This window comes from Myotis yumanensis, unplaced genomic scaffold, assembly GCF_028538775.1.
Source record: "Myotis yumanensis isolate MYYU_CA2020_CCGP unplaced genomic scaffold, mMyoYum1.0.hap1 SCAF_3, whole genome shotgun sequence".
NCBI classification, from domain to species: Eukaryota; Metazoa; Chordata; class Mammalia; order Chiroptera; family Vespertilionidae; genus Myotis; species Myotis yumanensis.
Window position 1 is genome coordinate 168,108,724 of NW_027223754.1, and position 14,788 is coordinate 168,123,511.

General features: G+C 37.2%; 1 protein-coding gene across 2 annotated transcripts in view; it reads right to left on the reverse strand.

Moving 5' to 3' along the window:
• Positions 1–288: 288 nt before the first annotated feature.
• ARID2 (AT-rich interaction domain 2) overlaps positions 289–14,788 on the reverse strand; it is a 192,384-nt gene continuing 177,884 nt past the window's right edge. Inside the window, exons 19-21 of one of the 2 annotated variants that reach the window (XM_070410384.1) lie at positions 13,623–13,746; positions 13,444–13,535; positions 289–1,681 (exon numbers count right to left, since the gene is read on the reverse strand). In XM_070410384.1, the coding sequence (XP_070266485.1) occupies positions 1,537–1,681; positions 13,444–13,535; positions 13,623–13,746 (361 nt within the window). In that variant the 3' untranslated portion in view covers positions 289–1,536. Of the gene's footprint in view, positions 13,341–13,443; positions 13,536–13,622; positions 13,747–14,788 lie in introns of both variants that reach the window. The other variant, XM_070410385.1, reaches the window with a different exon arrangement.

The window sequence follows — 14,788 nt, forward strand, 5'->3', positions numbered from 1 at the left end:
TAAATCAACGTACATCAAATAGGTGACTGGCCCTTGCCTTCTGCTGAATTTTTAAAGAATGTCTTAACCATACTCAGAAATGAAGGACTCAAGAAAATGTTCAGTCTTTTATTTAAAAACTATAAACAGTCACCAAAGTAAATAAAGCCATTCTATAACATAACTGTTAGGTCTCTATTTTTACTGCACATCCTAATGACACAGCAGAAATGGTGGCTGGAGGCCTTCCACACTTTTGGGTGCTAATAGAACAGGCAATAGGCAGTTATAAATGGATACATGTCACGCTGAGGAGAAAAGACAATTTAATAAGGAAGTGAGCAGTTTCTGAGCAGGAATGTGATACAGTATTAAGAATGGAAGAATAATACAATAAAATTCCACACTATATTAAGATAGAAAAAGTAGTGAAGAAAATATCATACCTGCACATAATGCATATATAACACAGGAGAAAACCTGTATAAAATTCCATGTATTTAAACCAATTTACAAATACAAAAAAATTCTGTCCAAGCTTTGAGCTTGCACATGACAAACGTTTACAGTGGATACATGTTAGGGAAAACCAAAAAATACCTTCAAATAGTTTTTCTTCTACAAAAATGACATGAGATATATTATTCATTACTCTTTCAGCCAGCAAAATGAGTTCTAACAAGGTGTATAATACAAAAAAAGAAAAGGGAAAAAAAAAATCACAGTTCCACAACTGTTTTGACTTTACAGCATCAGTACCTTTGCAGAAGTATTTACACAAATTTAAAGAACATTCATCCACTGCGTAGAATATATCACAATTACTTACAATTGACAGGAAAGTCTAGAAAACTTTAGGACCTACCAGTAATGCTTCTAGGACACCACAGAATGTATTTCCAGTGGCTGCAGTGGCATGAAAGGTGTTCATTCTATTCACAAATATTTACAGGATCTATTCAGACTGGTAAATTTTTATGATAATAAATAAGTGAAAATATATTGGCTCAAGTAAGAAAACCAAGCTACTGATTTCTAAACAAAACACACAATCCATATCTAGATATTAGTGGCCCCCTTGGAGATACGGGGTATAGGTGTGCTGAAACTTTTTTTTTTAATTATTCAAACCAGCTTAAACGGTTTTGTAAATATAAAAATGTGCTCCTTTTTGGATATAGATAAAAATATTTAATGCTTCTATTTCATCTGCTCATGTAGGTTTTACAATATTCCATGTATATTCCAATGTGGATGGTACTGAATTCTGATCATACCAGTTTCCATCAGGACTTATCAGATCTGAGAGACATCCTGCAGATAAGCTGGTTGACAATCCCACAGCAGTTTTTTTTTTCTTTTTCTTTTTAGATTTTTTTTAAAACAGAACAAAGGGATCACTCAGGGATCAGAATACGAAGCTTCCTCTCAGCATCATGGGAGGAGATAAAATAATTCATTCTATGGTCTCTGCTCCATTAAGACTTGGTGCTTTCTTCAGTAACATGTGAAATGTATCTGACTTTGAGTTCCCCACTACAGAAGTGGAATTATTTTTCACTGCAGCATTTCTGAGTCTTTTTCTTGTTCTTTACTCTGAACCGTAAAGTTAAGTTCGTAAAGGCATTTGGCAAGGGTGGAGGACGCTTCCATGTTACTAATGGCTAGCACTGATAGGTTGTTTTCATGTCTCTTTAACAATCTGGAAGAAAACAAAGAAGTTTATCAGCATCCAAGGTCCCAGAGTTGATTCCTTGCGGACTTTGCAAGTTTAAAAACTAAAATTTTAAACGACATAATACAGAGTCCCACAGTAAATGTAGATATAAAATTGCTGGAAGATAAAAAGGAATTTGGGAAACTAGTTAAACCTATTTAATTTACAAAGTAAACAGCCAACCTGAGGCACCTCAAATGGAAATGACTTTCTAGCTACTTAAACAGTAGTGTCAGAATTAGGCAACTTCTTGGCTTGTTTTTTCTTCATGGTACCTTTCTAAATACAGGACACCACGTAGAATAATTTGCATTAATCTCCATTCATGCTTCTAGAAAATTCAGGCAGTATCTCTACAAGAGTAAAATTCATAGAATCAAAGAGTGGAATGGTGGTTGCCAGGGGCTGGGGAGAGATGGAAATAAGGAATTACTAATCAATGAGAATAAAGTCTCAGTTAAGCAAGATGAAAAGCTCTAGAGATCTGCTGTACACTTTGTACCTCTAGTCCAGTGGTTGCCAACCTTTTGGACCTCATGGACCTCCAGTGGTCCACGGACCACCGGTTGGCAACCGCTGCAACAAGAATGTACTGCACACCTAAAAGTTTGTTAGGAGGACAGACCTCATGCTAAGTGTGCTTAATAAAAAAATTTAAAAAATTCAGATCCTGTCAGAAAACAGTTGGAGGGAAACAAAATGGTTGCTTTTAAGAGATTAATTGAAAATAAAAATTAGGTCCTAGTATGATAAAGTTTCTTTCTCTTCATTAAGTGAAAACAGGCAACATTTACCTTAACTATTATTTGAACACCACAATATTCCATAGAAGAAACTGGTTTTTAAAAAATTTACAAACTTACTGCGTGGTTCCACTTATATGCAATAAAAATTGTAAATATATTTTTTCTTTATTATTTTCTTAATTTTTCTTTTCTCTAGTTTATTATAGGAATATTGTATTGTATATAACATATAAAATCTGTGTTAATCGACTGTTTACGTAAGGTTTCCAGTCAACACTAGGCTATCAGATTTTTAAAATATATATATTCTTATTTATTTGAGAGAGGAAGAGAGAGAAGGATGGAGACATCAATGATGAGAGGGAATCATTTATCAACTGCCTCCTGCACGCCCCCTACTGGGGATCAAGCCTACAACTCGGACATGTGCCCTGACCAGGAATCAAACCATGACCTCCTGCTTCATAGGTCAATGCTCAACCACTGAGCAACACTGGCTGGGCTATTAGATTTTTGAGGGAGTCAAAAGTTTATATGCTGATTTTCAACTGTGCGGGGGGGGGAGAGACCAAGGGGTTTAGGGGGTGTGCTCAACGTTCCTAACCCCCACGTTGTTCAAGGGTCAACTGTATTACTAAACTATCAATGGTAAAAGCTAGGTGATTGGTATATACTAGTAAGTGTTCACTGCAAAATTATTCCAGGTTTGCCTTATGCGTGAAAATTTTACATAACATGTTAGAAAACAGCATGAGATTATCCAAGAATTTTCAGTGCCTTCATTAAAATAATCCTGGGTAAAAGGAACTGAAAGTGAAAAGGAGGGAGATGAAGACTTCTAAATTTTGAATGACAAACATTATAAGGAAGCAATAAATGGGAAAAGACAGAAATTCAAAGCCAAAAGTTTAACATGTGGGGACTGTAGTAATTTTTACCATAGCATAGCAAAGCACAGCAAAATAACTATAAAAAATTTGAGATTCACGACTAAGGAATTGAGCATTTTTCTGGCTATTTGGGTATTTGCTTTTATGTAGTTTCCATATATAGATACTCCATAGACTGAAAAAAAATGACTAAAATTAAGCATTAAAATTATAATATCAAATATTGATCAGTATGTGGAGTAACTGAGACTCATACATTGCTGTAGGGAGTAATAAAACCTCTGGAATGGTTATGTACTAAAGTTCTAATATCCTATGAATCACCAATCCTTCATAAAAGCTCAAGAGAAATATGTACATATATGGCCAAAAACCATGTATAGAATGTTCACAGCAGCATTCTTAATAGCCTCAAACTGGAAACAACCCACATGCCCATCAAAAGTAGAATAAAATAAATTTGAGTATATTTATGCAATAGAATTCTATACTGCAATAATATGAACAAAGTACAGCTATATGCAATAACATGAATAAGGTTCACAAACATGCTGAGTGGGAAAAAAAGTAAGAGAATATATACTATATGATTCTACTTATGTAAAGTTCAAAATCAGGCAAAATTCATCTGTGGTGTTTACAGATGAAGAGTGATACTCCAGAAGACGATGGGATTCAAAGGGGCTCTGTGGTACTGATGCTGTTCTATTTTTTTCTTTTTTAAAATATATTTTTATTGATCTCAGAGAGGAAGGGAGAGGTAGAGAGAGATAGAAACATCAATGATGAGAGAGAATTATTGATTGGCTGCCTCTTGCATGCCCCCTATTGGAGATCGAGCTTGGGCATGTGCCCTTGACCGGAATCGAACCCGGGACTCTTCAGTCTGCAGGCCAACGCTCTGTCCACTAAGCCAAACCAGCTAGTGCAATGCTGTTATATTTCTTAACTTGGATGGTTGGTTATAAGGGGGTTCATTCTGTGATAATTCATTGGGCTTTACACTTCTGTGTTTTATACTCTTCTTTAGACATAACTTATTTCACAAGTTTATTTAACAACTCTTTAAATGAACTATGAAATTTCTATGAAAGAAAGTCATAAAAATCTTTATTTAGAAATAGCATACAAAGTAGAATCAAAATATTTCACCTTTATAAATTAAGACACTTTGACAAAGAAAAACATTGTTTCAAAATCTTAAAATCATATTTTCCAAACTGACAGTCGCATATTAAAAAGTATTCTTTGTTTTATTTTTATGTCACATGTATAAAACTAGAAACACTAAATTTAAGTCACCAGGATGATTTTAAGGTAACAATTTCACTTAAAAAAATTTTTTTTATTATTGATTTCAGAGAGGAAGGAAGAGGGAGAGAGAGAGAGAAACATCAATGATGAGAGAGAATCACTGCCTCCAGCACACCTCACACTGGGGACTAAGCCTACAACCTGGGCATGTTCCCTGACCGGGAGTCAAACCATGACTCCCTGGTTCATAGGTGATCCTCAAACCACTGAGCCACACTGGCTGGGTACAATTTCACTTTTTATATAAATTAATATCTTTTATTTGGGGCGGATTTACACAAATTAAATAAGCACTCACTAGATAAAAAATGAAATATGTCTGTTTTATTGTATAAAATTATACTTTCACTTTCATATTTCAAAAGTTCTTTTTGATATGTTTAACAAAGCATAAACATTGTGTCACTTTAATGCACTTAATAGATAATGTGAAATAGTTTTTAAGTAGCATTACTGAAGACAATTTAAGACACGAATCAGGAGTTTGAATACAAGTGTATCTCCTTTAGCTTCCAAAATAAATAAATTTATTTTCTGGAGAAACCAAGCCAGAAAGGCTTAAACCTTACAGTGACAGACACTGGGAAGGTTAGGAGGTGATCGACGGGACAAAACCTGGGACTGGGTGAAAGTGAACACACATGAACACAGGGACAGCTTCCTGGCCCCTCCCCCTTTCTGTTTCCAGGATCCAGGATCTCACATTGATCCTTATCCAAACTGCCCACCTCCAAAGGCAAGAAAATCAGAGATTGTTCTCTGGAGAAACAGTCTCTCTACAGAAACTAACATTTGGGGTGGAAGTGGGCTTCTAATAAACCAACTGGTTTATCAGGGGTCACCCTAAAATAGCAATCACTAGTGACAATGGAGGGCACACACCCAGAGGGCCCAACTAATTTTTAAAAATATTTTATTCTTACAATTTAATGAAGCCAAGGAATTTCAGACATTCAAGGAATTTCAAGGAAATGGCAACTATACTGCAAGCAGATGAGATTTCAAAAATACTAGAAATTAATATCCTCAGAGAGAGAAGGCACTCTCTTCAACATATGAACAGAATGTTACAGGACAGCAATAATCGGCAACTCAGAAAGAGCACTTAGAAATTAAAGCAGAATAGCTAAAGTAAAAATTCAATAGATTGATATTGAAGTGAAGAAAATTTCCAGAAAATAGACAAAAATTAAAGCTGAGAGAGAAAAGAAAATTAGAGACTCATCTATAAGGGTCTAGCATCCACAAAACAAAAGTTCAAGAAATGGGAAACAGAGACAATGCTGCTTTTAAGTGTCTCTCTTTGCCTTTAAACTTTGCCATTTTAATTATGATGTGTCTTGGTGTTAGCCTCTTTGGGTTTATTTTGTTTGGGACTCTGTGCTTCCTGGACTTGAATGTCTATTTCCTTCACCAGGATAGGAAAATTTTCACTTATTATTTTTTCAAATAGGTTCTCAATCCCATGCTCTCTCCTCCTCCTGGTACACACCTATGATGTTAGGCTTGATGTTGTCCCAAAGGTCCCTTAAACTATTCTCATTTTTTGGGATTCTTTCTTTTTGCTACTCCAATTGGGTGTTTTCTGCTACTTTGTCTTCCAAATTGCTGCTTTGATACTCTGCTTCATCTAATCTGCTGATTCCTTCTAGTGTATTCTTCATTTCAATTATTGTATTCTGCATTTCTGACTGGCCTTTTTTATGGTTTTGTCCTTTTTTAATGGTGTTGAAGTTCTCACTAAGTTCCTTGAGTATCCTTGTAACCATTGTTTTGAATTCTGTATCTGAGTTGTTTACCTCCATTTCTTTCTTTTTTTAAAAATCTATTTTTATTGATTTTAGAGAGGAAGGGAGAGGGAGAGATAGAAACATCAATGATGAGAGAGAATCATTGATCAGCTGCCTCCTGCACATCCCCTACTGGGGACTGAGCCTGCAATAGGGGCATGTGCCCTTGACCAGAATCCAACCAGGTGTCTGCTCTATCCACTGAGCCAAACCAGCTAGGGCTGCTTGCCTCCATTTCTTCTGGAGATTTCCCCTGTTCTTTTACTTGGGACATTTTTCTTTGTCTCCTCATTTTGGTTGCCTCTGTTTGTTTCTATGTATTAGGAAGATCTGCTATGTCTCCCAATCTTCATAAGGTGGCTTTATATAGTAGGTGTCTTATAGGGCCCAGTGGCTTGTAAGGCCCAGTGGCACAGACTCCTGGGGTCTAGGTCCCCACTCCCCAAAAGTGGAGTCTGTGTGCAACCTCCTACTGTAGTTGAGCCTTGATTGTTGTTGGTGTGTCAATGGGAAGGATTGACCCCCAGATCAATCAGCTATGAGGACTGGCTGTAACTATAGCAGAGGAGCTACGGCCAACCCATGGAGCAGGACTCACTTCAAGTAGGGTCTTGGTGCCTGCAGAGCCCACCCCTTGAGTGTGTCTTGTGGAGGTTGTTGGGTGGTACTCTAGCATGGTTGAAGCTGGCCACTGTGTGAGCTGGGTCTGGGGCTTCCTGGGAGATGCAGGCCAAGGTCGGCTTCTGACTGTTCCCTGCCTGGGGCAGCCAGGCATGAGCTACAGATTGATATATAGATGGTTATCACTTATGCTGGGCTTGCAGGTTCCCAGGGGAGGCCAAGCTGTAAACCAAGGCCAGATGTTGCTAGTGCCAAGCCTGGGGCCACTTAGCAAAAGGTATGTGGGATGCTGAGGCCAGATGCTGCTTGTTTGGGGTTTGTGAACCTTTGAGAAAGTTTAGGAATGTCCGCAGCATGAGCTAAGACAGGCCATTTGTATGGAAAAAAACATTGGAATTGGCTTGGAAGGACCTACAAGTTGGGTGATGTGGGTCTCAAGGAATCACCAGGGCAGGGCAAAAAGTTATCAGCCAGAATAATGGAGACTCAGATTTAGAGGAACAATGGCCTCTGCCAGCACTTCTGTCTGGGATAAAGCTGCTCCTCCGGCCCTCACCCAAAGCCAGATAATTCACCTCCTCCTCATATGCCCCTGGTGCCTATCAAGCTGCTACCCCAGTGCTGGAGTTCAGCATGAATCTGAGTAAGTCCCTGTGCAGGTTCTTTAAGATAAACGGCTGGGATTCCAGCAGCCCTCTGTCTCACTCAGCTGCAATCTTGCTGGTATTTACAGCTAGAAATTATGGGGATTTCTCTTTCTGGTACTGGAACCCTGGACTAGGGAGCCTGGTGTGGGGCTGGGACTCCTGGCTTTCAGGAGAGTCTTCCTCAGCTGAGATATCCCTCATGATGTTTAACCACCACACATGGGTGTGGGACCAGCCTGTTCTGCATCTCGGTCTCACCTACCAATTCTTAAATGAGTTAGTACCCATATTTATAGCACTTCTGTTCAGGGGTGGTTCTCAATGATGGCTATTCTGTACTTTAGCTGTTAGTTGTGTTTACCTACTCCATATTAACTAGAAGCTCTCATTCTTTTTTAAGGCTAACATTCCATTGTATATACACACAAACCACATTTCAGTTATTCATTCATCTATTGATGGACACTTGGGTTACTTCCACCTTCCAGCCAAGCTGCTATGAACAGTGGGCACGTAAATATCTGTTCAACTACCTGCTTTCAGTTCTTTTGTGTATATAGCCAGAAGTGGAATTGCATAGATATGTTTAATTTTTAGAGGACTGCCATACCATTTTCATAGCGGCTGTCCCTTTTTATATTTCCACCAGTAATACACAAGGGTTCCAATTTTTCCACATCTATGCCAACACTTTTTGTTTTGTATTTTAATAAGTCATCCTAATGGGTATGAAGTAGTATTTCACTGTGGTTTTGATTTGCATTTCCCTAATGATTAGTAATGTTGAGGATCTTGTCATGTGCTTATTGGCCATTTGTTTATCTTATTTGGAGAAATGTTTAAGTCCTTTGCTTATTTTTAACTTGGTTTGTTTGTGGTTGAGTTTCAGGAGTTCTTTATATTTTCTGGATATCAACCCCTTTATCAGATATGTGATTTATAATTATTTTCTTCCATTCTATGGGTTGCCTTTTTATTCTGTCAGTAGTATCCTTTGATGCACAAGTTTCTAATTCTGATGAAGTTCAATTTGTTTTTCTTTTGTTGCCTGTGCCTTTGGTGTCATATCCACATATCCAAGAACTCATTGCTAAGTCCAGTGTCACGAAGCTATAAAGTTTTAACTCTTACATTTACGTCTTTGATCCATTTTGAGTTAATTTCTGTATATGGTGTTTGCTAAAGGGTTAAACTTCCTTCTTTTGTATGTGACTACCCAGTTTTCCCAACTCCATTTGTTGAAAAGACTGTCTTTTCCTTCTTGAAGGGAGAATTGGAACCTTATTGAAAACCACTTGACCATGTATGTGAGATCTCATGTCTGGGCTCTCTATTCTGTTCTTTTGGTCGGTATGTCTATCTTTTCCCCAGTACCACAGTTTTGATCACTGTAGCTTTGAGTAAATTTTGAAACCAGGATGTGTAAGTCCACCAACTTTCTTTTTCAAGGGAGTTTTGCCTATTCAGGGTCCCTTGAGATTCCAAGTTTTAGAATGGATTTTTCTTTTAAAAAGAGTCATTTTGATTATGATAAGAGTTGCATTGAATCTGTAGATTGCTTTGGGTAGTACTGACATTTTAACTCTATTAAATCTTCCAAAAGGATATTTCCCCATTTATTTATGTCTTCTTTAATTTCTTTCAGCAATGATTTATAGTTTTCAGTATGTAAGTCTTCCATATTCTTGGTTAATACGATTTCTATATATTTTATTCTTTTGATTTATTGTAAATGAAATTGTTCTCTTAATTTATTTTTTGAATCGTTCATTATTAGTGTATAGAAAAGTACCATTTGATTTTTATTTTTTAAAAAATATATTTTATTGATTTTTAGAGAGGAAGGGAGAGGGAGAGAGAGATAGAAACATCAATGATGAGAATCATTGATTGGCTGCCTCCTGAACGCCCCCTACTGGGCATCGAGCCCGCAACCCAGGCATGTGCCCTTGGCCGGAATCGAACCTGGGACCCTTCAGTCCACAGACCAACGCTCTATCCATTGAGCCAAACCAGCTAGGGCACCATTTGATTTTTAAATAAGACCCCTGTATTACACTGATACAAAATAAATGCATCAAAAGGAAAAGAAACACATTGCAATTCTCCAGTGCTCATGCTTAATCAGAATGGAGATAAACTGCGTTTAAACATCTTAAACTATTCAATCATTTTGAATTTCAAATTTTAAAAATACTGACATTTCATGTTGTTCAGTATGATGTACTGTAAGAATAAAGGTAAATATCCATGTATCTTCCTTTTGTGCTGCAGGGTTTTTTGTTTTTTGTTTTTTTACTGCAAATAGAATTTGCTTTAGTCTAAGAAAAAAACAAACCACAACCAGTAACTTATTTCACCAGAGATGAGAAGTATCATCAGAGAACTATCTTGTGCAGCTATCTGATTTCCTACACTCTCTTCCCCACATATTTATGTTTTGCCAGATTCTCTTTCAGTATTTTAACTCAAGCAAAACTCCCCATCAGTATAGATGTTCTATATGGGGATTCCAACCTGGACTGGGAAGGTAAATGGAAAGAATTTAGTGGATTGTGTTAATTCTTTTGCTTCTGCCATATTAAGATAATAGAAACTGAAGATGCCAGAAGACATTTGGGAGGTTCAGAGTTAAATAAAATAACAAAATCAACAACAGCATAAAAACAGTAAAATGAAAACTTTTGGCCCAATAATTATATTCAAGCCAAAGTGTCTTTGCTGTAAGCTTAAGAGTGTGTAATGTGGCCCAGCTGGTATCGCTCAGTGGCATCCATGCACCAAGTCACTGGTTCGACTCCTGGTAAGAGCACATGCCTGGGTTTTGGGCTTGATCCGCAGTTAGGGGGGGCATGCAGGAGCCGATCAATGTTTCTCTCTCATTGATGTTTCTATCTCTCTCGTTCTCTCTAAAAGTTAATAAGAACACATTAAAAACAAAAAGAATCTGAGGAAAGTTACGGTTTCCTTTTCTCCACATCCTCGCCAACACTTGTTGATTTGTTGATGATAGCCATTCTGACAGGTGTGAGGTGATATCTCATTGTTGTTTTGATTTGCATCTCTTATGATTAGTGACTTTAAGCATTTTTTCATATGTCTCTTGGCTTTCTGTATGTCCACTTTGGAGAAGTGTCTATTTAGGTCCCTTGCCCATTTTTTAATTGGATTGCTTGCCTTCATTTTGTTAAGTTGTATGAGTTACCTATATATTTTGGAATTTAACCCCTTATCAGATGAATCATTGGCAAAGTACACTGCTGGTGGTAATGCAAACTGGTGCAGCCACTGTTGAAAACAGTATTATGGAGTTTCCTCAAAGAATTAAATATGGAACTCCCATTTGACCCAGTGATCCCACTCCTAGGAATTTATTCTAAGAATCCTGAAACACCAATTAAAAAGAATATATGCACCCCTATGTTCATAGCAGCACAATTTACAATAGCTAAGATTTGGAAACAGCCCAAGTGTCCATCAGCAGATGAGTGGATTAAAAACCTGTGGTACATCTACACAATGTAATACTACCCAGCTATAAAAAAGAAAGACCTCTTACCATTTGCAACAGCTTGGATGGACCTGGAGAGCATTATGCTAAGCGAAATAAGCCAGTCAGAAAGATAAGTATCACATGATCTCACTCATGTGTAGAATCTAATGAACAAAATAGATCCAGAGACACAGAAGCATGGGACAGACTGTCGAATTGCAGAGGGAAGACAGGGAGGGTGGATAAAAGAGATCAACCAAAGAACTTGTATGCATGTATGCGTAACTCATGGACAAAGACAGTAAGGTGATGAAGGCCTGGGGTTGGGGGAAAGGACGGGCTAGAAGTTAATGGGGGAAAACAGGGGACATATGTAATACTTTCAAACAAATAAAGATTAAAAAAAAATAGAATGTGAGGAAAAAGCCCTAAGAAAAAGTTTAAAATTACTTTTATAATTCCAATTGCCTACACAAATTTGACAGATTCTATGAAAAAGTTAATTTGTGAGACTTCTTTTCTTCCATCTGTCTATCAATCAAATACTTATTGAATCACTAGTACATTCCCAACAGTATTCTAGGCACTAAGGACACACACACAAAATAAATGTTCAATCCCTGCTTTTAAAGAACTCAGGTGGTAACAAGCAACGTGTGCAGTGGTAGAGAGTACCTACTGCACCCTAGGTCAGGAGTAGGTTTGTAAGAAAGATGTCAGGAAAGGAAGAGGTCACCTTGAGTTGAATCCTAAATATGAATAGGAAGTAGAGATTACCTATAATGTATTGGGCATTGTGCTAGGTGTTCAGGCTACAAATATTAATCAGAGAAAGTCAGAACATAGGTCAGTAAGGGAAAAAGGTAATATCAAAATGATTTACAAAGTAATATTAAATGTTGTGAGACAGAATGTTATAAAAATAGAGAACAACAAACTCGGTGGGGAAGGGGAACACAGCATAAGAAAGGTTGTAGACAGAAGCTAATGTCTGAGTTGAATTATGAAGAGTCTGCAGATATTTAATAGGCAGGTATCACAGGGAGAAGGGTATTCCAGGCAAGGGGTAATAAACAATGAGCACTGGAACAAACGTACAAAAGTGTAACATGAAAGTCTAGCATGATTAGGAATTTGCATGTGATTTAGTGTGGCTGAAACTTAAACATAGGCTATGCAGCAAAAAGAAGAGTGGGAGGGCAACACAGTGAGAAAGGTAGGAAGAAATCATGTTATAAATTAAACAGGAAGACACCAGTGCTCTCATGTGGTTACTAAACCTTCATATTTCTTTTGAAAAGCTTTATTTTTAAAAAATTTGAATATTAAGAATTTTTCTTACTCATCTGTGAGAATACTTGATACACTAAATATAGTAACTTTTGTCATTGCAAAAGTTCTTTAGCTCTAAGAGTTTTAGTCATCTTTAATTTATAAAAGTTTTAAAATTTGATATAGTCAAATTCATTGCTTTTTTTTGTAATTGATAACACTGTTTTTATGTTTGGAAAATCCAGTTGTAAGATTATTGCAAGAAATATCATAAAAGGCAAAATGAGGAGAAGGAAGGAGAACTAAGGTAGATTCAAGATATATTTAGGGAATAGGAATGTGAGAGAAGAGAGACTCAGTGAGAAAGTCCCTATCTTCACTATCCGGAAGACAAGATGCCTTAGAGGACAACTTTTCAACAAAGGAGCTTGAGATATGGGAGGAATACTAGAGAAGCCAGTTAAGTTTCAAGGGAGACAAGGTCCAAAAGGCATCAAGAGAACATTTCGTCTTTCAAGGACCTACAAAATCCCAAGTTTTCTCTTGGTTAAGTCCATTAGAAAGTAACTTTTTTAACACTTTAGCATATCATAGTAAATGTTAACTTTGATAGCTTCATTAAAATGCCAATTAACAGATTGAATTTTATTCTAATTCCACATAATTCAAATGATTAATTCATTCCTCCCTCCCTAAGTTTTCCCTTTAGCAGATATACTTTTTACTTTAAAGTCTATGGCTACCAAGAAAATTAACATAATAAAACAATTAAAGGAACACCTTTTGGTAGTTTCAACTTCTCTCTATTTTTTGGCTTTTAAGAGATCACGATGGCCTGACCTTGGCATAAGCTTTTTGACATACAAAGTTCCTGAGAAAAACAGTGAATAAAATATAGATATCTAATTTCATTACCTTTTAAGAAAAGTAAAATAATCTAAATTCATTTCGGCTATGGAAAACAGATTACTCACCTGCGACCACATTCTGAATATTTACCAATATTTTTTAATATTAAGGCAGCTGTTAGTCGGATGTGTTTAGTTATTGGTCCCTCTTTTTCATCCTTAAAAAGAAAGGAAAAGAAAAGAATAAAGATCTAAATCACACAGTGCTCACACCTTTACAGGAAAGGCTTTCAAGGCTTGCTTACTGTAAAATCTCGAAAGACGAGGTTTCTTGATCCTCTCCTTAGAGCCATAAGGGCAGCACTGGGATGATTCACAATGGCCTTTTGTGCTCTAGGAGTTGAGCTTGTGCCCCCCACAACTGGCTGCCTAAATTATCAGACAGAAAAAGAGACTGTTAACATGATGCTGCAGACTGACCATAACCAAGCTGTCAACTCCAGGTGGATACAGGATGAATAAAATCTCCCATGGTCCAGCATTAATATTTATTCTTTGTGTCAGCCTATACAAAAGGGGCTCTTAGTATTAGGTGAAATTTCAAGTGTTTTACTTTCCAATTTACCAATTTTAAAGCAAACAATAGATGTTCCAGCATAATCCATTTTTAAAGTTACTGTGCTAGTAAACATGCAATAAAAATAAATACAACATAAGTCAGATGGAAAAGGACAAGAACCATGATTGTATTCATATGTGGGATATGAAACAGGAAGCAACAAATGAAAAAAAAATAAAATAAAAAACAAACTTATAGACAGAGACAACAGTATGTTTGTTGTCAGAGGGGGAGGATGAAGAGGGTGAGGCGGCTTAAATATATGGTGATAGAAGGAGAGTGGTTTTTGGGCAGTGAGCACACAATGCAATATACAGATGATGTATTATAATGTTGTACACCTGAAACTTATATAGTGTTATTAACCAAGGTTACCCCAATAAATTTAATTTAAAATTACAGCATAGTACCGAAGTTTGTGGAGTTTACATCATTGAATGTAATGTGAAGATGTTAACAAATAAAAACATTGTCTGCAATTTGAGCTGCAAATTATTTTGGCTAAACAATACCAAGACTAAAATAATATTACCTAAGAATGTATTGACATAGGTATAGGTGATCCAGAAAAAGATAACCTAATATAATAATACTAAAGGCCCGGTGCACAAAACTTTGTGCACTCGGGGGGCGGGGGGGTCCCCTCAGCCCGGCATGTGCCCTCTCGCAGTCTGGGACCCCTCAGGGGATGTCCACCTGCTGGCTTAGGCCCGCTCCCTGGGGGGGAACGGGCCTAAGCTGGCAGTCAGACATCCCTCTGGCAGCCCAGGAGCCCCAGGGGGATGTCCACTTGCCAGCGGAAAGCAGGCCTAAGCTGCAGTAAGATATCCTTAGTGCTGCTGAGGAGGTGGG